The sequence below is a fragment of the Dromaius novaehollandiae genome, chromosome 2 (assembly GCF_036370855.1).
Source record: "Dromaius novaehollandiae isolate bDroNov1 chromosome 2, bDroNov1.hap1, whole genome shotgun sequence".
NCBI lineage: Eukaryota > Metazoa > Chordata > Aves > Casuariiformes > Dromaiidae > Dromaius > Dromaius novaehollandiae.
This window is the reverse complement of record NC_088099.1, coordinates 77,149,067-77,176,715: the sequence shown is the minus strand read 5'-3', so window position 1 is coordinate 77,176,715 and position 27,649 is coordinate 77,149,067. Positions and strand designations below refer to the sequence as shown.

Here is a 27,649-nt window from a genome sequence, read left to right as displayed (position 1 = left end):
AAATCTTCTCTTCCCTTTCCCTTTCCTTCGTTCTACTATCCTATAGAAAGGCACTTAAAACTAATATTTCAATATTTTAAAATTATTTCTGACTTTTTAATGTGTATGTATATTTTGGAGAGAGGTTACTTTGATAAGGGGGGGGCTAGACATTGATATCAGCATTTTTTATTAAAGCTACTTTTTCATGTGGGACCTGAAAGCCAAGAAATAGCATATCTGCTTTCCCTCTATTCTCACCCCTTCACAGGATTCATTCATTCCAGGTACACAAAGTACTGAGCACAGAATTTAAGATGCAATTCTATGTTGAGAAAAGAGAGTCGTGAGAGCCAGACATATACGAGATGGCAGATGTACCATTATAACTGAATCTACCTACAATTACAAAGATATCAAAGATCTGTCAAGATTTATTCCAGGTATCAGACATCAGAATGTAGAGTTTATTCACAAAATTAAAATGTTTAATTTAAAAGCTATTTAAATGAACAACCTCTTGAATTTATTTTCATACTTTCTTCTTTCTCATTAAATATATTGTTTTTAGCAAAAAGGATGAGAATGCTGCAATACATGGTTTTCTGTATCAATATGCAGCAATAAATAAATGCTGAATTAGATAATTTTTCCTGTTTGTAAGACATGCAGTGCAAGTTTATACATAGGCTGAATGAAATTGTTCTGAAAGGCATAATACATGGTCTGGAAATACTCCGAGTTCTGAGGCTCTTTCAGAAGTGATTTACAGGTATCTTGTTTCATATTTTGTATCAAAATTATCTGGCAAAAAAATATAAAGCAATTAGATCAATGCCAAACTAGTTGTCATACATGATATCCAAGGGAGGTTTTTCTCCCAGAAAACTTACATCAGCATGAAATGTTCCTTACAAATGAAGGATCCTTCTATGTTGTCCATAAGGAGGAAGGACTAAATAAAACAATGATACACTAGATATCATGGGTGATTTCCAAGGGATAGTTATTTTTTCTTCCAGATAATTTATATCAACACATAACTTTCCTTACAAATGAAGGAGCCATTTTTTTGCTGTCTTCACCAAGAAAGGGCTAAAGAATATAGAAAATTTCATTGCACCAGTCTACCTGTGCCTTGGAGAAACATGAATGTGACAGCTGGAAAGAAGGAAAGCTCTGTAGACCTTCCAACAAAGACTTTATCTATGGAGCAGTTTCTTCTCCAAACTCCAGTTAGTTAGTTCTTGCTTAGTTACAGTTGTTGCTTAGCTGTGCAACGTGGACAGCAGCTGCTCTTCATGACAGTGACCATCCTGATGGAGTTGTCTGCCTTTGGCTGAGTCCTCCTGGGAACATTAGCTGGCAGCACTGTGGAAAGCTCTCCAGCCTTCCAGCCTTCCAGCATGGAAATGGGGACAAAAGACTCTCTTGCTTCATACACTCCTCTATAACTTCAGAAGTCTCTGCAGTCCTCTTGGCACTGAATTTCTGACAAAAGTTATTCTTCATGTTTTGTGCCTCAGACTCTGATGTAGGCTGTTTAACTGTTTCCACGGTACTCTCTTGATAATAAACTTCTTAATTTGCTTTAAGGTTCCCAGTCATTGTTTTACCATTAATTATTTGTTAGTGCAATTAGCTTTAGCTGGGTGTGAGCAAAGCATCTGGTAGCTTGTGTTTAGTACCCATGTGGGGCAGCTACAGACAAAGGCACTGGACATCACTCAGTGCAGAAGAAATTATATGTTGCCTTCTGCTAGGCAGAGCCTGCTTTACCTAGAGGCCTTTCAGCCTGTGCCAATTTCTGTTTCACTGTGTATTATGCATCCCCGCCTACAGCACCACAGGGACCAGAAGAGAAATGTGATTGGAAATTATTTTGATTTCTGGTTTAATTCAACAAAACACTTGTACAGGTTTCTAAAATGTAGAGACTTTTTTTTTTAAGAAAACTGATTGCCATCACATGTATTAAAAATGGCATTTAACAGTGACTTTATATTTCAAAAGTACTAGAATATGAGCAGATACACTGCGTGCATAAATGTAACATGTTTCACCTTCTCTGTGTAATCCGAGAGGTTCTTATTTTCCATCCACCCACTCAGGCACACAGTTATTCATTAGGTACAAAAATGAACTGCACACCTTAAATATATTCGGATTATTGTAAAACTGCCTACACCTTGATATCAGAATTACCAAAGTAAAAATATCTGTCTCTGCCTCAAAAGATAGATGACGATAATATAGAAATGTTTCTACTTCCAAAGCCTATACAAATACGAGGAGTCGATTCTATTAAAAAATAAATTCCCACTTGAACAGTTGCTGTATTTGATACATATATTAAAAAAAAAACTGTTAAAAAAGTTATTTAGCTGAAGTCAAGCATTTAGAACTTAGGAAATACATGGACCAAGAACATTCTTCTGTGCCTGAAGAAACTTATTTTTGCCTCTTCATGCGCATTAGGATACAGTCCTTAATTATACAAAAATGTGCTTTTTTACCTCAGGAATCTCCCTTATTTATTCCGAAGAACACCTTTTTCTCTTTAAATTGTTCTACATGAGCCATCTGTACCATGAACCCCTATGACATTGTTCAATATCCCCTTTGGCCTAGTTTCCTAAGCAAATGAAGTTTATGATACTATGCAATCCATCTGTCCCTCAGATACCCACTAATAACTTTTGAACGTACTGGGCAATTTCAACCAAATATGACAGAAAAGTAGAGGTTTGATAGATAAGAAGCTTATTCGAGTTTCAGGAATACTGGGGAGAGGAGAAAGCCCTGTTAATGCCCCCACCAAAGTAGAGGCTGAAACATGAACACTGTGCTAACATCTGAATTCACACAGTGCAGTCCTGAGATAAATACCCTCAGGAAAGCTGCCTTCATTAATTTTGCTGTGCATAGAACTGCCTGCATCTGCCTGCCGCAGCCCTTACCTGACTCCCCCTTTCCGAGCATCTACTTTTCATTTGTTCTTCTGGCCCTGAAAATGCTCTGAATGTGCATTTGGTACCTTACAGCTTACGATGATGGGGATTACACTCTTTACTACTTTTTTACATAGGTGAAATCTGGGGATTTTTTTTCTTTTCTTTTCCTTCTTTTACTTGCCATTCCCAGTGTCCTCAGCCTCTTGCTTTTGTCTGCCTCAACTTGTTTTGGCTCTACAGTTCTCCCTTGCCTTGTACACTCAGTTTGTCATTATAAGTCCCCTTTTAAGCTGAATGCTTGGGCTGTGTAAGTTACTCTTGCAACCAGGAAGTTTGTGGTAAAATTCTACATACAAGCTATGTGAGAGTGATTTAAGTATTAGGTGATAAAATTCCCCTTCTTTCTCTGCACACAAGTCAGCCAATGTTTCCAGTAACTGCCCAGTCTCTAATACCCTTCTGTGTAGTTAAAATGGAGCTCGGTCACAGATCACAGCAATAATGCCTACAGCAGAGAAAAACTATCAGTACACTACCTGAGGGTTCATTAGCCACCCCTGTCAAATGTGGATCTTGGACTACATATTGTAATTTTGCTAAATACTGTCAATACTGTGCATTGGCAGGAAATGGACTGAGTCTTAATGATGTGTTTATCCAAACTTTAGTTCCCTTTTCACTCATAAGACAGAGAGGTGACAGTACATGGTTGAAAAACTCTAGTGTATTTCTAATTGCCAAGCAATACTTACACACGCACATTTTCATATCAGTTTTGTTGTGGCTTTACCTTCACTCATCATCACTGCAAACAATTACCTCATGTATCAGGCAATGAAAAACTACAAATCCCTTCAGTTGCATTCACTTGACACTACTTGTAATATATCTCAGCAGATCTGCTTGTGTCCATGTATAGCCAATCCATCCTCTAAGAATTACCATTTCTTGGATTGAGATAGGTCCCAATGTTAATTGCCTTGTACAGAATGACCTTTTTTTTCTCTCTCACTTGTTTTTAGAGTTCTGATTTGATATTTCAGTCTGCATCCACACAGACTTAGTGACAAATAACCCTGTACCTTAGAAGAAAATGTCTATTGAAAGGCGGCAGCCAGACTGGACATCGCTCTTGTGGGGAAGAAACATACTACCAGTATTGTCTCAAGACATACTGCCAGTCTTATCTTCTAAAAAGAAATTTGATGAAGCAACCGGCACTATGCTGAGAACAGAATCCAGGGTGTCCTGGATAGACTTATTTTTCAAATGGGTTCAGAAAGTCTAAGACAGCCTCATGGGAAAGAGAGTAAGCACATTCCTCCCACTTGATGCTGATCATACAAGCAGAGGAAGGGAAAAGCATTCTTGCCTTACAATTCATGGACAGATCCAAAGTACTGATTAGAAAAGAGCCTGCATCAGAATGATAGCCTTAGATGTGCAACGCCTCTCTGACATTTTTGTTCTTGTTGAAGGGAAGAGTTTTGATGACTGACAATTGATTATCTTCAGTGTTATGGTGGTCACTAGTGCTGTCTGATGGTCCTTTGTTTCAGCTATGCATGGAAGTGAAACTATACTTCTTCTGCTCCTTACAATACTGATACCATTACTACATATTATTATAAGTGCTTTCAGCAATGTTACAGGGCTTCTAAGTCTGCCAGAGAACAGTATCCATCTAGGGCATTTGGATATATGAAAAGATAAAGTAAAAGGCTCAGGGATGAGTCATACATAGTGGAAGAGAGTTGGGGAAGGGACAAGAATGACAGGGAGAAGAGACTAGTGGCAGACTACTCTGAAAATAACAATGCAAAGACAGAACAAGACTATTAAAACAAGAAAAATGTGTAGGTTATGGACTGAAACATGGCAGATTTCAGAATCCTCATCAGCAAGTTCATCCTATGGCTCCATGAAAGCTTCTTTCCTCATGCAAATGATGCAGAGCCAAACTATGATCCCACTTACGCTCCTTATTTGTGGAACTACCTGTCAAGGCAATGGACTTCCGAAGGAAGTGCAAGTCATTTTATTGCTACTCCACTTGCATCTGTGTGCAGCCTTTTTACTCGAACTCACTATCCGTAAAGAGCTTCTGGTTCTGGAAATGGGTACTGCATTAACAGTATCAATTGGTGGAACAAGTCTTTGTGCTCAGTACATGCCTTTCTACCACCTAGAATACAAGTCATAGAGGGAAGAGGGCTACAGTGAGGGAGTTCAGGAAGGACCAACTAGTTCTCCTGAAATATATTTTGAAGACATTCATGAAGTGGCACATGTATGTGTAGCATTAGCATGTCTTCAGAAATCTTCTAGAGTAATTGGAGTCTAAATTACTCTAAAGGAATCTCATTTGTAACATTCTGAACATCAGCCTCTACTGTGACTCCATTACTGTGAATATAGTAAGACTGAGTTAAACTGGCCCCTGGAAATTTCTGTAGTCATCAGCTCTGAAATCATCCTAGGTTGAGCATAGCACTTTTAAATTCTAGGTAAACTTTCATCTCATTCATTCAGATACTAAGAGTCATCTTCAGGAGGGCCAAACTCCAATTTGGCAAACCCCTGAGCCACATCCCCCAAACCAAGAGTTTAACCTGTACAGCATTAGATTAAAAATATGCCAATGTACAATTTTAATGCTTGCTCTGTCTTGTTTTTTTGAGCTGTTTTCCTCCCACATGTCTACTGCATTATAAAGCTGCTAGACTTCCCAGACAAACAAACTGAGTCTGTACTCCCTCCTATTTTCACTGTAGTCCTTCCTCCCCATTGTTCAGGTTTATTCTGCCCTCACCCAGGAACTGCATCAATTCTGTTCCACATCTTGTCAGCCCCCACATCTAGCCACTCTCCACATCAAGTTTGCACCTCTAAACTTTCTGATAGTGAAGTGAAAGCATCTATAGCAGATTCTCCCTCTGCTTCCTAGGCCTGATGTTGAGGAGTGAAGTGGAGCAGTGAAGGGAAGTTGACAACTTTTCACAAGAGGAATGGAGAAGGAGAAAAATAGTGGTGGTCTGAGTAGTACTCCTTGGGTGTTGAATGACTGCTATCCCACTCTACCTCCAAAATTTTGGTGTTGTTCTTGGGAAAATAATGACAATTATTATTGTTCAGGGGCAGCCATAGCAAGAAATGGGGCAAATCATAGTAAGTGTAGCAGTGGAGCAGTAAAACCCATAGTAAAAGCCTAAGAAAATCACAGCCACATTAAGAATCACGATTTAGAGGAACATCCGAGAGACCTAAGCAACTATATGCAAAAGGAAGTTGGAGAACAGGCTTTGCACTTAGATCCATAGAAATGTTGCCTCAGTTTCTGTAGAGGCTTGTGGTTTATAAAAGCTGTTTTGTGTTCATCATCTCCATCCCATTCACTTTGGGACTGTTTTTCATCTCAGAAATGACCTTCAGCAAGAAGCAGTCAGGCAGGCTGAAAATAAGATCCAGTCAAAATAAGATCCAGTCAAATGAAATAAGATCCAGTCAAATGATGCTATTGATGTGCAAGGTTGTCAGTGTCACACACCAATTAAAGATCTTTTTGCCCAGCAATTTACCTGTCTGTGGCTGATATAGAAAAGGACCACTCATAAAGGACTGAAATCCATCCTGTGGATTTCCCCCCACATTTAAAACCACTAAAATAACCCACTCTCTGTACCACCTAAGCATAAGCTAATGCCTCTCTTCAGTTTCTCTGACATCCAGAGCTTTTGCACACAAAGCAAATATCTATATGCACAGTGCCCTACAGAACATTAATCCAATTTATTATTTCTGAGGGGAGAAATGACGCCATTTTAGTCACAATTCAGGCTTACATTCAAAATATTAACAACAATATTTTTAAAATAGCATTAAATATCTTTAGCTAAACATTGTCTTTTCCACAGGTTTATGAAATCTTTTTATATAACAGATGATTGTAACAGTGAGAAACTGATATTTTAACAGCCAATCTAAATACTAAAAAAGGTGTAAATATTCAGTATGACGCGCAGGGAATCAGTAGTACCATTAGCAGTAATGGGACTTGCATGGCTAATTCTCTACATAGCACGCTGAACATGTACCCTAAAGGACTCATCAAGAGAATCAAACTTTCAATTACATTTTAAACTAAAATAGGCTTTAGAGGCTTTCTCTCTCTGAGATAAAACTTTAAAGTAGATTTATCTTTACAAGGCTGAACTTCAGAGCTTTACACTGTTACTGACATAATAAAAGTAAACAGAGTATGATTCAAACATCACTAAAAAAAAGAAAAAAAAATCCTTACTATGGATTTAAGTCTCTTTGGATAATGTATACTTATGCAATATCTCCACTCAACTGCTGTAGTACTTGAGCAGCTGACAGTTTCAGCGTATGCATGACACTTCCTGTGAGGTAGTGAAAATGTCTCGCCTTGACTTTACAATGGAACTGATATCCTTCAGCTTTGCATTTTTGACACTAGGCCATTCTTCTTTTCCAAGAAGTGCTGATTAGCACCTCTATGATAGAACCACCTAGCAGGGAAGAAAGAAACAAGTCTGAAATCTGAATCTATGCCATTTATCTTATGCCAGGCTTCTACCTCATGGTTTAGATCTATGACCTACCAGGAAACAGGGGACACTGAAGGAATTAATTGTAAGTTACCACCTTCTCGTTTTGCATCTTTCAGAGAAAGGGGTCTGACTTCTGCCAGAAGCAACTTAAACTTTTCAAGAAAATACCAGCAAGCATCATTGTAAAGATCCAGATCATGAGGGCTTCCCTAGACAGAAAGAAATTGATAGATTCTGGAAAATGTGCAAGACAGAAATAATGCAGCATAGACTAAAACACGTTCTGATCTGAGAAAGTATATTTTGTGATTTTATTAAGACAATGTTTCAGTTACATTTAAATTGTATATGTCTTGCCACATATTAGAAACAATAAGTACTTTCTAGTAATAGATGTTGGATTACACTTTAGCCATTCCGCCTCTTCATTTCTTCTCCTGACTCGTCCTTACTTCTCCTAGCAAGAACCTCCTTCTTGTGAGTGAAACTGTTTCTCTGTACAATTACATTATTTATTATATTGCTTTCAGTCATTTTCAGTGCAAGTGTATGGCAAATTCCTAAGCTAAGTAGCCAACCATTAAGCTGGCCATTATCACCCAAAGCAAGACTTTAAGGTTACGATAGAGAGTTCCAGGAAAACTCCTCAGACATAGCTAAAGAAAAGAGGGCAGGGGGAACAAATCAAATGCTAGGAATTATTAGTAAAGGAATAGATGACAAAACAGAAAACATGATTATAACTTTCTGTAAATCTTTATTTTGCCCACAAAATAAATTTTGTGTGCAGTTCCGGTCCCCTCATCTCAAAAAATGGATAATCAGAACTGGAAGAGATTCAGAGAAGGGCAACAAAGATGATAAAAGCTATGGACTGACTTCCCCACAAGGAATAGTTAAGTAGGATAGGACTTTTTGGCCTGGAAAAAAAGACGATTTAGAGCAGAAATTATCTATGATCGAGATCTACAAAATAATAAGTAGCACAGAGAGGGTGGACAGGAATCAACTGTTCATTATCTCTTCAACAACAAAGTGGCATCAGATGAAGCCTGGAGGAGCCAGGTTCTTGATGCAGTGGGCAGTAGACCTGTGAAAATCCTTGCCAAAGGACTTTGTGGCTGCAAGTAATTTACTTAGGTTCTAAGAGAGACTGGCTGAATATTTGAAAGAGAGATCCACTAGGGTTACTGGCGAAACAAACCACACCTGGCTCAGGATACCCCCTAATGTTAAAAAAGTCAAACGCTGGGAGAAAACTCATGAAGAAATACCATGAATGCTTGCCCTATTCTTACTCTTCCCTCACTGTCCACTTGCGGCCACTTTTGGAGACAATACAAAACTAGATGTCTTACAAGGCCTTTGTCTGAACCAGTGCAGTCATCAACAGGTCATTAGAGGGACAAGTAAATTTCTGTTTAACTTAATACGTGCCCTAGAGTCTGACAGGGATTTTAAATCAGAAGTGGTTCATTTTATCTCCAGAAAAATAATTTCCAAGAAATATTACAGAATCCAAATCAGCCAGGCTAAAGATCTTCATGTCTCTTCACCTCAGCTCTGAATACAAGGAACTTCTCTGGCAGACCTGAGCAATGTATTGTCTTTATGATTATCCCACAAAGGGGTAGAGAGGAGGCAAAGCCAACTCTAGAGGTCTTGTAAAAAGAGTTGTAACATCAAGTCAATGAAAAAGCATCCAAAATGAATGTGGGTGTTCTAAATTTTATTTAGTTCCTGAAATTCCCTGAAGTTTTTATTGAACAGACAGTTGCTTATGATCTGTGCGGGTTACAGAAGAAGCAGTACCAGAATTACTTTCCTAACTAAGCAAGAAAAATTAAAAAATGGTTTTAAAAACATTCTACTACCATCTGAATGTAAATGCAAGCGCATGATATTACACCCCTGGTTTGCAATTAAAAGACACTCTGAATCCCACTTTTTTTTACAGGTTTTACAGTTGGAGTGTTTACCAGTAACTATAGTGGATGAATTGCATAAATGAATGCTTGTTCAGTTGATTCACCAACTTCTAATTTTTTCCCTGGACTACAGTTTTGTTTTGTCAGTAAATCTTGGAGTATGGACAATGAGTGAAATCCTTACCCTGATAAATTTAATGGAAATTTTACCATCGACTTGAATGGCACTAGCATTTAATACATAATTTCTAAGGCCTATATAGAAACAAAAATTAGACCAATTTATTTCAGTTCGTAAAACTGTCTTCTATGGAAACTCTTTTGTCAGTTGGAGTAACTTCTATGCATTTAACTTAACCTGACAGCAGTGCAAGCGACACCTACAACCAGACAAGAATGTGCACAAAAGACAGTCCCACTAAAAAAATTATAACTGTCAGCTCAACCTTTTCCTATAGTAAAGTAAAACTGCTTATGTGACATTATAAATGAAACTGAGAATATCTGATACAAAACTGCAAAAGTACACATTGAAACTTGATCGTTTGCTTTGAGTGTGGGAATTCCTCTTCAGACCCAGGAGGAATAAAAAGATCTTAGAGAAATCATGGGTCTGGATTAAATTCCAGTCACGCAGGAGTTCCCATGAAGGGTCACAGCCTCAGCAATACTTTTTTAAATATTTTATCTCTTTGGTTATGTCAGTGGTGGACAGATGGAAAGCACTATAGAAGCTGCACTGTTTAAGGCTCCCCAGGCAGTGTTGTACGCTTGTGTTCCCCGAGTGCCCTAGAGATGATCTCTCACTAGCCAGTGGTGCCTATTTTGGCCTGCTCCAGCCAGTAGGGAGTTTCTACTGAGGACTCTGTGTTGGAGATAGTTTCTGTTGCCACTGTGCTCTCTGTATAGACTTTCCTAAACCAGTATTGCTAGGGTGTATCAATAGCAGCTATTGTAAACCATTCCTGCATCAAGATCACAGTGCAAGGCTTGAGACTGTGTGGAAAAGGCACAAATAACCAATGCAACCAGTGAGTAAGTGGCTTTCTCTCGAAGTAAAGTCTTCTTTGCTCTAATTCATTTCTCTGTTGCTTTTATACATATATGCTTTTATACATACTATTCAGCGTTACTGGTACTGTGAATATGTTAATGTATATAATGTATATAAACTTCCTGTGTTTCATTTCCACTTGGGAGACCTACTTTATGCAATATTATACAAAGGATCATCAACCAGATTTGAGCTGATTTTGAAGTGAATTACACTAAAAGGCATTGGATGAGAATTCTACCAACCCTAAACAACTTCAACACAGTTTTTGTTACTAGCAATTAACAGCTCTCCCCACTCCAAACCAACCTGCAGTATTTTGCTTAGCTCAGGAAGGCAGTTTCCAGAAAATGTTGGCACATATTCCACAAAACACTCTTCACTCAAGAATTACTGAAAGAGTTTCATTTTTTTCAGCAATGCATGTTAGAATGAGATCTCATTTTGAACCATGCTGTGCTCTTGAAAGACTGTGAGAAGAAGCAATGTTCACTGTAACACAGCAATGGCTGGTTTTGATGGTACGATGCAAGCTTTATTATCAGTTCTTGCCAGCACAAGTTTTTGATAGTTAAATCAGTCAAATCTGTAATAGTAATACAGTGAAAAAGGCAACAGAATTTTAAAATGCTCTACTGGAAAAAGATATGTCTTTGGGAACACAGTGTAAGTATTTGGGAAGTTCTGTGTTTATTGAACAACACTCACTGACATACTGTCCCTAGAATGAGTTATCTGACAGACTGCATATAAAGGAAAGATTGCTAACAATAAGGCTGAGCAGTAAAATAAAGTGAAGAAACCATGTTAAATGAACTGTACATTTGGATCCTGGTCCTGAATCCATATGTCTGAAAACTATGAATGATCTCATGTGGACAAAGGAACTGCTGCAGCTCTTCCTTAGTTGGATGTACTTGAAATAACAAGTTTTCCTCCCTAGGACTGCTTGGAGCCTTCATGATTTTCTTCTACATTTTTTATTGGTGATATAGAACAGTTTCTCTGATAACTGTACAGAAAAACACACAGTTGTGAGATCGTAAAAGACCATTCTAGATTGATCACAGACATGTCATACAAACCTGAGTCTGTCCGTAACTCAGCAAGTCCAGCTCCACCTCCACGTTAAAAAATTTTCTGAGATATCTTTTGCCATCAGAGGTAGTTTTTTCCCAAACCTGAAGGTGGAACTCTTATTCCTTTCATGATCTTCATATGAGTGACAGCATTTTGCATTGTCATTATTTTCCTTGAAGGAATATGGAATTCTCTGAAGTCACTGCTGAGCTGTCTGGGAGATCACATTAACAATGGTAGCAAAACTGGATAGTCAGATGTCTGTTGTGTTCACAATGAAATCCACCAAAAGCTCTTCACACATTTCCTGTTAGGACCCACAAAGAGTCTATCTGGGAACATCCTTGGTATCCTATTCCCTCTTTTACTGCTACCTAAGTGGCCTTCTTGGCCTTCTTCTGGAGTTGTAAAGTTTAAGGATAGAAAAGACCAATTACAATCTCATAGTCTGTCTTCTCCATAACAGACTGAACAGAACCTCTGCCAATATATTCTGTATCAAAACTATAGCTGTGTGCTTGAGCTATAGCACATAGTGTCTTTGAAAACAATCTCCATTTTTTTCTTTTACTGTCAGTTTTGTATTCTTTCAAAACAGATTCAAAGACAATTTAATCTTATAGCCAATTAACACTAATATAAACCTTAATTCTAGTCTGTTTTTTTTTTAGTATTCCCTTCAGAAGTAAGTCTTTAGATCTTAAAATGTCATTTTCTGAAAGCCAACACTTCATTTACTCCTCAAACATGCTAGCCCATACAAGTACTAGTACATTTATGACAAAGGTACTTCTCTACCTCTGTTGGACTGTGCTTTTAAAATACCTCATGTTAATGCATATTTTTCAGTCCTTTAATACTTTTTTCTGGACTTTTTCCACTTTTAACATCCCTTTGAAGTGTAAATACCAAAACTAGATGTGATGTTTCACTAATAGTTTCATTAATGCTATATGCATGGGTAATACCCCCTTCTAACCACATTTCCCGTTCCTCTGATTTTGTCTCAAAGGAATAGTTCGCAAAAGCTTTGTTCCGGGAGCTCACGTTCAGCCACTTATGTCTAGGTCCTTTTCAGTGTTGTTGCACGCCAGTTACTGTCCCCCAGCTTTCAAGTGTGGCTTCCAGGCTTTATTATGACTATACAGCCTTCAATTTGACTGCTTTAGGAAGACTATTTTTACAAATGAGAATATCTTACAAAGCAATTCAAAGGAGTTTATGTAAGTGACCTGCCCTTACTTAAAACAGCAAAACAGTAATTACATATTTTTGTCTAGGTCATTTGTTATAGTATCAGGCCAAGAATAAAATCTCAAAGAACCCCTCTAAAAAGATACCTCTAAGACTAATCTTCAGCTACAATTACTTTTCTTGAGAACTGCCAGTTTAACCAGTTTTTAATCCACTTACTATGAACTTCACAAAATTCCATGCGATGTCTATGAGAATGGCATACTGCTTTAACTCAAATGAAGGCTATCAAAGCAACATGATTACCTGTATCAACCAAACTTAAATTCTTACAAAAAGTATCAAGTGTGTTTGATCAAATCTTTTTCATAAAAGTGTGTGGACTAGCACTGTACTACTGTCATTTAATGACTGTATCCCAGGTCAGCATTTCCATGATTCTATCTGTATCCATGTCAAGCTGGCTAAGCCTGTTTCATCCTGTTTATCCTTTTTAAAATATAAATTCAGGGTAAGCTTTCTTTTCCCCCTAGTATTCCATTGTTAAGTAGCTGTCTTGCGAGCAACAGAACTAATGAAGACTGATTTCCTGTGGCTTTGGATCCTTCGGCCCCTAAACTACAATTTCTTCCTCACATGCCCTATGAAAATCCCATCTAGCAGTCTGGAGCTATGTGTATGCAGAGTGGATGGCTAATATACACATATCGATTGTCCAGTTATTTGCTGCCAACAAGAATGTGTAAGAGCTGAGTTTTTGCCTGCTTTTCCTTTGCTGAGGAAACAAATTTAGGTTTATTTCCTCAGTGAAACATCAATTTCCACAAAACTTAAAAGAGTGTAATGACTTTCTCCAGCTTAGGTTGGAACTGGCCAAAAAGGGCATGGGATAACAGGCAGATGGACAGATTACATCAATCTTGTTCAGGAAATCAAAATAATCTAAAATTCATCATTGATAGTTCAGAGATCTTCTTAGTCTCTTAATGTTATTGAGTGCAGTTCAGTAGTATTTTAATAGTTGTGTAACATCCTCATCAATTGTTCCTACTCGTTTTCTTTGTACTATTCAGAGGTGGTAAAATGACCAAAGCTGGTAACAGGCTGTTCTCAGGTATTTTAGTTCCATTTGCTCCATGCCAATGAAAACCTGTCTCGTAGTTGCCAGTATGCCTGCTGCGAGCAGAAGGGCTGCTAGCCGGAGGCTGAAGTATTGTGATAGGGTGTAATTATCAGTGTAAGAGACAAATAAATGTTACTTCTTTTCAAAATACAGGTGAGAAATATTTGCTAAATGATTATTTTCTGAATCATGATAGAAGCAGGGAAGGACTTATGGAGGGGAGAAAGGAAAGGGCCTGGTCTTTTGTTCTTTATCATATGATGCAAAAATTCAGCACAAGGCTCTCACAACTCCTTTCTCCTATAAACTGATTCTTTGTACCATCAGTATCCCGCTTTGCAATTTGTCTGGTAGAATGCTCTTATCTAAATTACGGCATTTGGAAATTTTTGTGATGGAGACTTAAAAAATGTTCTTAAAATGATGTTGGAAGAACTGGAACCATTTGGCTTTTAGAGAAAAAAATTTCATGTTTCTCTCTTGATGAGCACTTATCCTAGCGACGTGTTACTGTGGCTGACAGCGTTTCAGCCCTGGGCCGTGACAGGGCCGCAGGAGCCCGGACACTTGTGCGGCCGAGGGCTGCAGTGCGTGAGGGGCGGGGACCCGTGCCCGCTGCCCGCTCGCTCCAGCCATACCGAACCACGCGAGACTGGATCCGCGGCCCGCGCTGTTGGCCAGGCACGAGGGGTAACGCGCACCCCGCGCTGTCCTTCCTCTGCGAGAAGCCCCGTTTGGTGCCATTAAATTTCAAGATTTCAAGAGCCGCCCGGGGCAGGGGAAGAGAGTGAATGCGCGCGCGCGGGGCGGGCGGCGGCAGGGGCAAGGCCGCTCAGCTGCCACGGGGGAACCTTGCGCGTCGGCTCCGTCCCAGCGCCGCGGGGCCGCCGCCGGCTGCGCTCCTATTCGCGGCCCTGGCCGCCGCACGGTGAGGCGCTGGAGGCGCAGACCGGCGGGGTGGCGGCGAGGGGCTCTCGGCACCGCCGCGGGGCGGGGGAGAGGGAGCGCTGCCTGCCTTGGCGGCCCGCTGGCACGGCGGCGGCGCGGCCCGCGGCGGCTGCCCGCGCCCGTAGTTGGCGGCGCCGCCGCTTTCGCTTTCGTTTCCTGAGAAGCTGCGGAAAGGCTGCGGCCGAGGCCGGGGTCTGGGCCCGGGGGCTCGGGCCTGGCGGCCGCCGGGCACCCTGCGCACGCGAGCGGCCGGGCAGGAGTCGCCAGGCGGGCCGGAGGAGGGGGCGGGTCGCGTCCACAGGAGCAGCGGGGCGCCGGGAGGGCCGCCTGCTCTTCACCCCCTTCAGCCGCCGCAGGGAGGGCTGCTGCTGGCAGGCGGGGGGTGCGGCTGCCCCCTGGCCCCGGCCGCTTGGGCCGCTGGCGGGCCACCGCCACCAGCCGGCCCCTGCCGTTGGGAGGCCTGGCCCCCGCGGCCCGCATCGCTGTGCCGAGAGCTCCCGGCTGCTGCCCCGCTGCCGCCGCCCGTGCAGGCCGGGTCGTGGCGGGGCTGGTGCCCCCGGCGGGGGTTGCCCCCAGGTGCTGCACAGGACACGTCGGTCGGGGCGCTCGTGAGGAAGCACAGGGAGCAACATACTTGGCTTGTCCTCGGAGTGTTAAACTGGACGAGAACTTGCAAGACTGTCTTGGATTAAAAAAACAGACAAACACAAACCTAGAGCATGAGGAATGGTTTGGCCTTGTGTTTCCCAAGCGTTAAAAAACACAATTCTCTTTCAGGAAAACGAAACTAGTAAAGTCCACTTGAAGCCTTGATATAGGACATAATACCTTTCTTTATACTTTATTTATGCTTTTCCTTCTGTCAGTCCTTCACTGCATGTGCCTATTGCTTGTTAAGGCCAGATACCGGAAGCACAGGCCTAAGCCACAGTGCTGGTTGCTTCAGTAAGAGCAGAGGCATAGTTCAATAATACAGGAAATCTGTATTAGGGCACTAATTACAGGTTGAAAAATGTTGTGACCACACATTGCAAAGTGCTGATCCACTATAAACTTACTCTACTGGTTCAGGTTTGTCTAAAAAATGTTGACGTGTTGGCCTGGTACCATTTGGTTTTAGGATGAATAGATCTTCTGTGCCTTTCTGCAGCTGGCTTAAACACATAAAACTGATTTCCTCTCATCTGCTCTGATTTCTGAAAATGCAGTCATGTGCCCTTGCCTTATCTGGATCAAAACTGTCTTGCAGGGTGATCGGCAAGCGCACAGATATTTGTACCAGTCGTAAAAACCACAGCCCCAAATTTCAACCTGATATGTACAGCCACTAATTCTGATTCTTCTGCAGGAGATCCCACATGTACTGCTTTTTAATCTCCCTGAGTAGATACAGTTTCATGACAGTTTTTGAATGCTTTGGGGCTAATCACAATGACCGATTTGAGCCTAACAAAGCTATTTTCCTTTGGTTGCTTTTATAGACAAAGGAGAAAGATAGGCTGTTGTAGAGGAGTGGTTCAAAAGCAAAGTGTGCCTTGGCTCTAGAACACCTCTGAAAGAGTGTGTTCCTCACTAACCGCAGTGCTAGGCTGATGCTCTTTGTCACTGCAATTTTGAGGCCAGTACTATTCTAAGAAGAGTTGCAGGTCACGTTACTGAGTAAGCTATTGTGTGTCTCTGTATTCCAGCATTTGTATTCTAATTCTTTGATTATTTTCCTGTAAGCAGTATTCTGTTTACACTGAGAAAAATAATGATTTGAAGCCTCTTGGTCTATAATCCATAAAAACAAGATATATATGCTAGAGGTACTTTCTCTTGTGCCAGTTGTTGTTTAAAGTGTCATAAGGGAATTAACATTATCGAATATGTGGGATACGTTGCTTTTCCCTAGGTAAGCAGCACTCTTCAGGTTAATTTTGTATTTTTCTTACCATATTTGAATGAAAACACTAGATAGTTTTACAGAAGTGCATGAGCATTACCTGTGGTGTAGATTAACAGCATTTATTTGAATTTATGGTACAAGTATGTTACCATACATAGTAAGAATTTTACTTCTGATTGACTACAACGATGTGCTTTCTGTGCACCTCCAAAAAGTAAGTGGAGATTTTGTGCTTGTGTCAGAATTGAATCCACACTTTTATTGTTGGGAATTGTATGTCTTAAGATGCTTTTACCTCTTACAATTATTTGATTGAAGCAATGAAATAAGATAGTATATGCTGTTTGTGCCTTCAAAATCTGAAAGAGGAAGTCATCTGTTTTTTAAAAACTTTGTATGTTTTACTTGCCCGTTTATTTAGTAAAGAAAAGATTAAACTAGTGGAACTCCTCAAGTTCTCTTGCAAGTTCTATTGCTCCATGGGTGGTGCTCACAAAGAAAAGCAAATGGACTAACCATTTATGCAAGATACATTTAAATAATTTCAAGGGCATGGGGGTGAACAAATAGGATAAGGATTGTTTTCCCCATCTTGGGTAGTAAGAATCATAGATGATTTGCATATTAAGTGCAGATTTCAAGTTAATAGTATTATTTTGTGCTAAATTTACTTCATAATTATAGTTCCATTTTGGGGCTGGTATCCAGAAGATGTAATTATTAAGAAGGGAGGTCTATATAATTTTTGTCACTACCACTTATTTTCATAATGCTGCTACAGTGTGCTTTGGGTATGTCTTCTTTTTTTATAACACAGCTGAAAATTCTGCATCTGAATCTTCATCACTTCTGGATTAATGTATTTCTTTCACTGAAATATAATGAAATTTTGTTTCATGAATTTGAATGTTAAACTGAAAGTATTTTATTCAGGAGATAACCTCTAGCAGGGCTGTAGTGCAGCATCAGTGTTTGAAACACAAGATTCTGTAATTTCTGTATTATCAAAGTATCTTGCACAATAATTATAATAAAGAAGAGTTAATTACATTCACTTTTATCTAACTTTTTTAGTTAACTGATTTCATATTACAGTATTATTATTATTATTATTTTGAATTTACTTTAGAGAACCATAGCACTGTTTTCCAGTCTCTCAGAACCTGAAGATTTTGTTGGGCTTGCAGCTTGGTAAATACCTGTAGAAAGGACTGCCCAAGCCCCTGTTACAGTGACAGTCCTGCGCAGAAAAGGTCAGAAAGGAAGGGTGATCTGTTTTCCTTGGCAGGTCATACAACATTCCGATATTCTAATGGCATCCTCTGTAAGAGGATTCAGAATTTCTGCAGATTCTTGTACGTGCTGAATGTAATTCAGATCCAAGCATAAAGAAAAAATAATTTCCTTGAAAAGCTAAATTTGAGAGCAATATTTTAAACTTACCTGAGGAGAGTGTTTGATAGGCTGGACAAGACTGCTATTTGGAGGGACTTTGACAGGATAGAGAAACGGGCTGGCAAGAACCTCAGGAATTTTATGAGGCAAAGACAAAGTCCTGCATCAGAGATGGAATAACCCCATGCACCAGTACAGGCCTTGGACAGACTTGAGAGAAAGCAGCTTTGCAGAAAAGGATGACCTGGATGTCCTAGTGGGCCACACATTGAGTATGAGTCAGGGTGTGCCTTTGCGGCAAAGGTGGCCAGCTACATCGTGGGCTGTCGAAGGCAAAGGGGCTATCTTACAGTTGTGAGTAGGAAGGTATAGAGCTAGACTCCTCTTGATGGTGCATAGTGATGAGGGGCAATGGACACAAGCTGGAACTCAGCAAATTTAGGTTTAGATATAAGGAAGCTTTCTTTTTTTTTCTTTTTTCCCCCACTTGGAGGATTGTCAAACACTGAAGAAGGGGCACAAAGAGTGCCTGGAGTCTCCAGCTGTGGGGCTGTTCAGGACTTCGCTGGATAAGGGCCTGAGCAACCACATCTAATTCAGTGCAGACTAGCTGATTTCCGAAAGTCCCTTCCAACCTAAATTATTCCTTTATCTTGGGATTACTCAAAAAACCAGGCAATATAGTTTGCAAATTAATTATTGAAGTGCTGCTTAGGAAAACACAAACTCGATAAAGTATGCAACAAACCTTAATTTTTCCTTGAAATTGCATCTGGAACTAACCATACTGTTACCATAGTATGGTCCAATTTATATGTCGTCTAAACTGTTGATTTTGACTCTCATCAATCTTTAGATATCATTAAGGGTTAGGTACAAAGTTATTGTGAATTTAGATTAATCTCAGCTGTATTTGGTCAAATATGGAATGGGCTGTGGATTTCAGTTCATAATGTTTGATAAATTTGAAGAATATTTGTCATCATTTCTTCAAGATGATTCAGGATTAAAGAAAAGCATGACATGGATGCTAAATTTCTTTAAGGAACCATTTTTTAATTAATTCTAGCTCATAAAGTAGTGGATTAGTTTATAAGCTGTCAGGAAATTAAATCTATATTCAAAGAGGAAGTACTGCAGTTTGGAGTGTGAGGCTTTTTATCTTTTGCTCATTGCAAAAATGATCTGGTCTAAGCTTACAAAGGAGCTCAGTTGTGAGATGTGAGTGGGTCTTTCAAAAGCATCAGGGACTGTAGCGACCAAAATATAATAAAAGAACTGATGTATTTTTTATCATCTCACGTTTAAGAGTACTCTTTTTAGAATGATGCAGAGTAAATCAACATAAAAATATTAAAGTTTTTTCTACATCCCGAAAAATATGAGGCCACTCGCTGCATGTTTATTTGAAGATGTGGACAGAGAAAGATTAAATGTGTTGACTTAGAAAGAGATGTCCAAGATTCCTTTATAGTATCTCTCTCTGTAATTTGAAGTGGGAATGATTTAGCAGTGACTGCAAAATCAGTTGATGAAATAGTTTTTTCTGAGGTTCTGAAAAAGGAGAAGTACAGTAGTAGTAATTCTGAAATGAAGTCTTCATAACTGACTTTCCCAAAGTTGTTCTACCTTCTGTAAATATTCTGCTTTCAAGATGATGTTTTGTTGGATGGGACAGGTAAAGGAGGAGGATCCCCTTTTAGTATTCTTTTCTTCAGAAAACAGTTTTATGTGTAGCTATGTTGCAAAAAGTCATTAATCTGACACTGTTTCCCTCTAGAACCCCAAATTTGCTTCGTCAGAAGTTCTTTTACCTTTCTCACTGGCCTGATAGGTGCTTACTGCTTGGCTCCTTTGAATATGAAGGAAATTTGTTCATATTCTCTTGGCAGCCTAGAAGTCTGGGCCTGACTGCTCTTTGAGTGGTTCAGTTGGAAACCTAATTTAATCAACTGATATCTGTCCTCAAGTTCTCTCTACCTCCAGGAATCACAGACATTAGAAAAAACTGAATGTTCTCCCTCCACACTCCCATGCTGTAGTTAGTTACTGACTAAACTAAAACTGGCTAACTAAAAGTTATCTCACAATAACTTTCTCTTGTCCCTTGTGTACATTCAGCATAATCGAATTCTTTTACATTACTCAAATATCCTGTATGTAAATGCTATTACATACATTCTACATATCTTTATTTTAGAGAAGTGAGCTTCAAAGTTATGTTTTATGCATATGCGGAGAACAGAATTGAGACTACTTAGGTACCAGTCCTGCAGATATTTCAGCAACCTATTTAAACTCTTTGTTAGGTGATGCTTTAGACATTTTCACCAGTGGACAAATCCAATCTGGAGTGGAAACCTTCATTCAGTAGCTCTTGATCTTACTAGGAAGTGAACTTAAAAGATTAATTTTATCTTGGTGTCTCTTCAGGATAAGTTTTACGATTTTTAGGGTGATTTGGAATGTGAATTTGCAAAACTTGGACTCTAATTAAGTAAAGCATCTAATCATGAGTTTCTTTTTAAACAAATCTATCATTATCCTACAAAGCATGTTCGCATCTGCCTTAATTATTTAGCTATTTTTTGTTAGTTTTAGGTTTTATCTATGAACAATGATTCCCCAAACCCTAATATGCAAATAAGATATCCAAATGTTAAGTAGTTAATACAACTTAAAAATGGTTTTGGAAGAGAGGTGATTATTGGAAATGTTGAAATACCTTATTCTGCTTTCTTTTAAAAGCGAATCCAAATTGCTACATTTTTGGAAGCCTATAATTCTTTTTTTTTTTTTTTTTTTTTTTTTTTTTTTTAGGGATTTCTACCTTGGTAAAGGTATACTGGACAAGAATTGACTTGAAAGCTGTTTTTAGGATGTCTCAAGATGATGAAAAAGTTACGTTCCGTCGAATTGAACCTGCCATTCAGAAATTTATTAAAGTGGCAATTCCAACAGATTTGGAGAGGATGAGAAAACACCAAATAAATATCGAGAAGGTTGGTGTTCACTTTTTTACAAATATAGCTCCTTCTGCAGTATAGAAGCAGTCACAATGGAAGATTATATGCAGACTTCAGTGAAATGTTGGCTGTTAAATGCTTCAATTAAAACTTGGCTATTGTTCATTTGCTAATGAAATTACTGTATTGTCTGGCCATTCAGTATGCAAAAAGGCTTTTATATTTGTGGAAACTGGTCAGTCCAGACTAGGAAACACTACTGTTTTGTGTTATCAAGTTGTTATAAAGAAAGCATCCCAATATTCTTTCCTTATTTTTAGGTCACAGTGGTTTGCTGCCAGCTATTTTGAATAGCTTACTGCTTATATCTGTCTTTCCCTATATAGATTTTTTTAACAAAGGGGTTTGTTTGTGTGTGTGTGTGTGTGTGAGAGAGAGAGACAGAGAGAGATTGGGTTCTTGAAGTGAATAGGAAAATAATTGCCTGTATCAAAATTTTAGCATGCTTATATGCTTCTTGTAGATATTACCTCACACTTGATAGTGAAATGGCTTTCTAGTCCTACAAAACTGAATACGTTCTAGAGCTTCGAAGAAAAATTAGTGTCAGGTTGAATGCTTGCATACACCGTGGCAATGACTCTACTAGGAAATTAAACATGTCCAGGACAGTTCTCTGGCATAGGAAGGCTTATGTCCATATTAGTAAACCCTCATACTCTGCAAAACAGGGTGGCTGCATCCACATTGCCGAGAGTGTCTGTCCTATATTAACTGCTTAATCATCCTCAGCAATTATTTTTATGAGAGTACTGTTTGGCCTGGGCCAAAACTACACCAGGAACTGTTCTAACAATTTCAGATTATAGAGATGATCAAATTTCAGACAACAATAAACATTCTGTTTATTAATACAGAGGTAGCCTGTGGAAATAGATAATTTTTTTTTTCAGGGAAGATGGATAAGAGATTTACTAGGACAAATGACAAAAAGGAAGCGAGTAGGTGACTCAGAAAATAAGTTTATAATTGTAATATCAAAATTCAGATGGAAATTTTGAAATGACTGATAAAAATGTGTTTGTTTAGAAAAAGTGGTACTTGGATTGTACATCTGTGGAAGGAATGAAGGGTTTGAAAGAAAACATAGTTTATGAATGTGATTCTGATTCCCTGAAAGGTGTATCTGATGTGTGTGTATAATGGTATTGATAAAACTGTTCAGTATGTTGATGCTGTCACTTGTTCACAGCTTGACCATAACTTTACTCTAACTTTATCAAATGTAACCTTTTGGATGAAATTTTCCTTGCCAGGTTTCTGTCTCAGGTAGTTTGGGATTGGGGAGAGGAGAGACAATATATCCATGTAGTCATTTCTGAGAACATAATCAGGAAATAGTGTATTGTAATAATAATGTTTTGCCTAGTTTAAGTGATAATCGTTTCTTTTAATAGCAGTGACATGCTTTGCAACAGTAGCTTGAGATTTGTTTGGGGGCATGGTTTTTGTTAGGACTACACTTTGCTCTAAAAATCTGCTACATTTTGGCCCAGAATTAAGATTCTGAAAAGTAGTGGTTTGCAAGTGCCCAAAATTGGACGTGCTCCTGTGCTTAGAAAATTATTAGAACCTTTTCTGGAGTTGCTAATTTGATTGGTCCTGAATTTGAGAATGAAAACATTTCTATGTTCCTACTGTCTTGTCCTCTGACTTTCCTTTGCTGATGTGCAAGGGGAAACTGAAACTCTTTGTGGCTCATGTGAACGGAGGATACAGAATTGGAGGGGAGCTTGTGCAGAAGTACATATGAGTGGAAGGTGAGAGAGCAGAAATGGCAGGTGACTGTGGGAAGAGCTGTGGCTGCTGAGACTAATGATGGGAGATAATTATTTGACTCTTTCCTGATAAGAGTATTAAAAGGATCCAGTAAGCATAAAAACTGCAGTTTTCTCAATTTGAAAAGTGTGGTAGTATATAATATTTGCACAGTCTGAAGCAGTAGCTCCTACATGAGTTGAACTGTTTTCTCAGTCACAGCATGCCATTTACTCTGTGTAGTTTTATGGTTGTATAATTTGTAATGTTTCCTAGATGCCACAGGATTTAACATTTTTTTCGGCTTGGAATCAGCCACTTTGCTGCAGCTGATGCCACATTTTGTTCTAGTGGCCAGCAGCTGCTTTCTGTTCTCCAGCTTCTCCTGCAAAGAGTTCAGAGCAATTGAGTTACTCTGCCTTGGAGCCACACTGTGGAGTAGTAGAGATCCAGAGCTAGGATGTAGCTTGCTCCTGGGTGAGAGGATGGGGGAAGCAAGGAGCCTCAACTGTTAAATTGTTGTGGAGCTGTGCAGCCTTCAGGGATCAATGTGTGCATCTGTCAGTGTGCATGGCCGGTACTTAGAAGTGGCTGTAGGACTAGCTAATGGCAACTAGTAAAGAATAATACAGGAGGAAGACTCGATGCAGAGGTGGCTAGAGGGGAGCATGATAGTAATACCTTTTCCATGCATGCTGTTATATTCAGATGGAGAAAGTCTTGGTAACTAAGTTGTTCCCTTCTCTCTCTAACCAGAAGCTGCACAACTGCCCCTGGAAGCAGCATGCATCTGTCAAAATCAGCTGTTCCCTAATCCCTTGAGATTGCAGAGAGGTTGGCCTATGTTAAAGTATATTTAAAAATACATCTTCAGGGCAGTACTCCACTTAACGTCAGTGGCAGTCTGTGAATGTTCGACAGTGATGCAAACCATTCTTCAGAGTCTCAGAGAAGGCATCTGGAAATGAAGGGATGCAGCTAATAAATATCTGCAAAGGCATGGCATAAAAGCTACAGTGATGCCTGAGATGAGCAAATGGATGGTCATTGGAAAAAGTCATAGTGTGTTGATGGGAAGGGGGTGCTGACTTGTCAGTACAGAATGGGAAATGGTTAGCAAGGCTCAAATGGTTTTGTTGCACTTAGAAAATGAAGATAGGCTTTCAGTTTTTGTATAATAATCAGAGAGAGGCAATGGAGGGGAGTGCCCAGTTCAAAACTGACAGATTAAAGAAGAGCATCTATACTGAAGCATTATGCTTGGACACCAGTGAGACAAAATTGCATTTGTTAAGGAGTGAGATAAAGAAATAGCAGTAATTTAGATGTGATGTTATGGATGTAATGGTTTCGCTGCTTGAATTTTTTTGGAAAAGTATAACTTTGTACAGCTAAATAGAATCTTTGCTAAGTATTGCATGTGTATGTAAGAAAACCCTTACTTCTTTAGGGTTTATAAACATCCTAACAAGAAGCTTCAACACGCATGGGATATTGTACTGGGAACAAGGACATGATCAGTTATCGCACTGTGTGGTCCTTGTTAGTAGTTTATCAGTGTGAGAGATGATCCTTAGAATTACATTTTGCAGTACCTGGTCAGTGAGGAGGGATAGCCAGCTCCTGGTTGATCCTGCTGAAAATTTTTCATGTATTTAAACAAAGAATAATTACACTATATCTAGCCAAATATTGTTACCAGGCTATCATGGAAGGGGTGAAATATGCTCCACTTAACTCAGTCATGTTCATATGTTGGTAAACTGAAGACCTTTTTGGCCCAGTGACTCATTGGAGTTAAGCCTTCCTGTTTTGCAAGCAGAAGGGGAAATCTTTATAAACGTATTTTTCTATAATTGGATGAAAATGCAGGCAGTATTAGCACTCAAGATGAAATGAGTCTTTAGGTTAGTTCTGATTTAATACTCAGTGTGTATAAAGCATTGTCAGAGAAACTCACACTTTACCGTGGTTAAATTATAGGCGATTCAAACCACAGTGTTTCTGTGATGGTACTTAATGTCCACATTGGAGTACAAGGGTACTTTATGAGTAGTTGAATTTTATATTTTGAACGTAACATTAGTTGTATTTTGAATCTGGTGCATTATGTAAAAGACTAATTCTTGAGGGTTTTCAGATTGTTGATGGTATCTGTGTGAAGAATCTGTTTAATCAGTGTAATTAAATTTGCGTATCAGAAATTCTTTAAATAATTTTTAAAATAGGTCTTAAAATTAAGGTGTTAACTGCATTTCCTCTAGAACAACACTTTTATGAAAGCAAGAAGTCGCAGCAACATTTAGTACAGATGTGTCTTTCTGATTTCAAAATGCTGTTGATTATAAATTTCTGTATCCCTGGAGAGTATAAATCTTGGGAGATTTGATGTTTGAATTACTAATTAATAGACTTATTAGAAACGAGTAACTGTGGATAAAAAAAGAATTGGTCACTGTACCAGAAGGTATTAACAATACTGGAAAACATCAGAACCCTGTGTATTGACAAAAATATAAGACATAAAAATTTATGAAAAGTAAAAAGTCTGAGTATAAACATAGTTCCTAAATGCCTGTTTTTTGTTTTTTTTTTAAAGTGCACATTTACTGTAACATTCTTTAAGTTTGAAAGTTTCTTTAAATTTTCTTAAAATACTTCTCAGGCTTTAAGAACTATAAATATTCCAAAGTTTATTCTATCAATAGCTTTATGAGAAGGTGAGAATTAAAGTAGGGCAATTCTGAATTTGAAATCTTCACTCTAGATAGTTTTAGATTTCAGAACGCTAGTAAAAGTTTGGTTGAGATGCTTCCATAATCATTTACATTTTTCTCTCTTAATATATGTTTTAGTCATAATAAAAGTATTACAGTACTTTTATGAGCTGTCAGCATCAGCAGCTTAAATGGTTTTCTGTAAAATACTTCTTGTAAAATTAACTTTCAGCCATGTAAACCCAACATCCCTGGGGGGGAGGGTAGAAGGATAATTTTGTAGAACCTAGTCCTGTTTATTGTACAGGCTACTTTTAAGGAAAAATAACTAATTATGTCCAATTGTTTAGAGCAGCAATATTATTTACTTATGATGAAGCCAATATCTCTAACCTCATTTCATGAATATTGATTTAAACCTTAGGTTCCAGAGATAGTCCAAACAATTAATCTACTAAATCACTGTTTGAAGAAACTATAAAATCAATATGTAATGAAATTTGACCTTGAGTCCACCTTTTTAGAAGAAGTGTCTATGATAAATTCACCATTGCTTCTCAAAAATGACCGTGAAACACTGTTTTGACTCTGACTTTCCATATAAGAGTTTCTGGTGTTCCAAATTAAAATAGAGTTTGTTAAACACCTGAAGAATCCTGTAAAGTCTTGATTTCTTAAGGGAGTAATTTTCTTTTTCCTAGTTTCCAGAAGAATTCTTGTTTTCTCAAACACATTATCTGGATTCGATGGCCTTTCACTTCAAAATAGGGACTGAAATGCATACTTAACCAAAACCCTGTAGAGTTATCAAATTTATGTTAGCCTCTGTTAGATGAGAGCAATTGTCGTAGTACTACAAGAAAGTGGAAATTTTGGCATGCTGCATGTATACATGGAAAATAGTTGGCCCTAAACTTTGTTGAAGATAAGCAACAATTCTTAAAAAAAAATTATGCTGTAAGCCATGATATGCTTTTCTCTGTTGCCGTCAGTTTTAAGTTCATTTCCCATGACTGTGCCAAAGTCAAAGGATCTTGCGTGAAAGGTATTTTTCCCGTGGGCTGGGAACCATTGATGTGGTGGGAAGATACTTAAAGGGGAGATGACACAAACTGAGAAATTAAGAGGTCTGGATCTTATCACAGCTTTCATCACAGTGTATACTTTGTGTAAGAGAATTGTGGTAGAGATTTTAGAAACATTGGTGGGCATTACCCACCACAAAAATGAATGCAGAGGATATTTTGAAACTTTTGAGTTCTCCATGTCCACTGAATACTTTGAAGGAGAAATGGAAGGGATCCAAAGCATAAGCACAAAGGTCTCTTTCTAAAGATTTTCCAAAGCGAGCTGGACGAACAGGAAAAGAGGTTGAGTGTCTGAGAGCAACGCTATATTTTGTATTCCTGAGGTGGAATGTATTACGCTAGAGCACAAAATACGATTAAAGATGTTAGGATTCCATAGGTATTTTTACTTCATAGACCTCACTTAGCTTTACATTTATTTGTTGATGATAAATAGAGGTGAAAGCATCTGTCCTCAAGGTTTGCTATCCAGTTTGACCTTGATTCGCCCAAAGTTAACTTTGCCCAGGAGCATGGTGTACTTTGTGATGAGCTCTGGGGTGACTCAGAGAGGGCAATGTGGAAAAATTCCCAGCCCAGGAGTGTCACTGCTCTGGGGGAATTAGTCGTTGGATTCCTTGAGGTGATCCCTCACACAGCAGGAATTTCAAAACACATTGTAATAAAACTTCTGCATATATAAAGCAGATAAATGTGTTGAGGATTTCTGGTAGAAATTATAAAGAGCAATAAACGTTTCCTGTGGAATTCTTATTGTTCTAAATTGGAAAACAGGGTTTTTTATTATTCAGTATGTTAACAATATGTCACAGTCAGTTGAAATTTAAAAGATAATTTTTTCCCCAAACCCCTCCTGTTCCACCCTCAGAAATTCATGTTTCCATACTCTTTCAGGGATGACTGAATTGGAAGATCTAATATTGATACAGGGTTTTTATCTATT

At 38.8% G+C, this 27,649-nt stretch overlaps 1 protein-coding gene across 6 annotated transcripts in view; it reads left to right on the top strand.

Moving 5' to 3' along the window:
- The first annotated feature begins 14,454 nt into the window (after positions 1-14,454).
- Positions 14,455-27,649, top strand: part of STX17 (syntaxin 17) — a 66,497-nt gene continuing 53,302 nt past the window's right edge. The window contains exons 1-2 of one of the 6 annotated variants that reach the window (XM_026108618.2): positions 14,455-14,576; positions 20,938-21,119. In XM_026108618.2, coding sequence (XP_025964403.1) covers positions 20,997-21,119 — 123 coding nt within the window. In that variant the 5' untranslated portion in view covers positions 14,455-14,576; positions 20,938-20,996. Of the gene's footprint in view, positions 14,577-14,608; positions 14,815-20,937; positions 21,120-27,649 lie in introns of those variants that run through there. The other 5 variants (XM_026108620.2, XM_064506783.1, XM_026108617.2 and 2 more) reach the window with 5 other exon arrangements.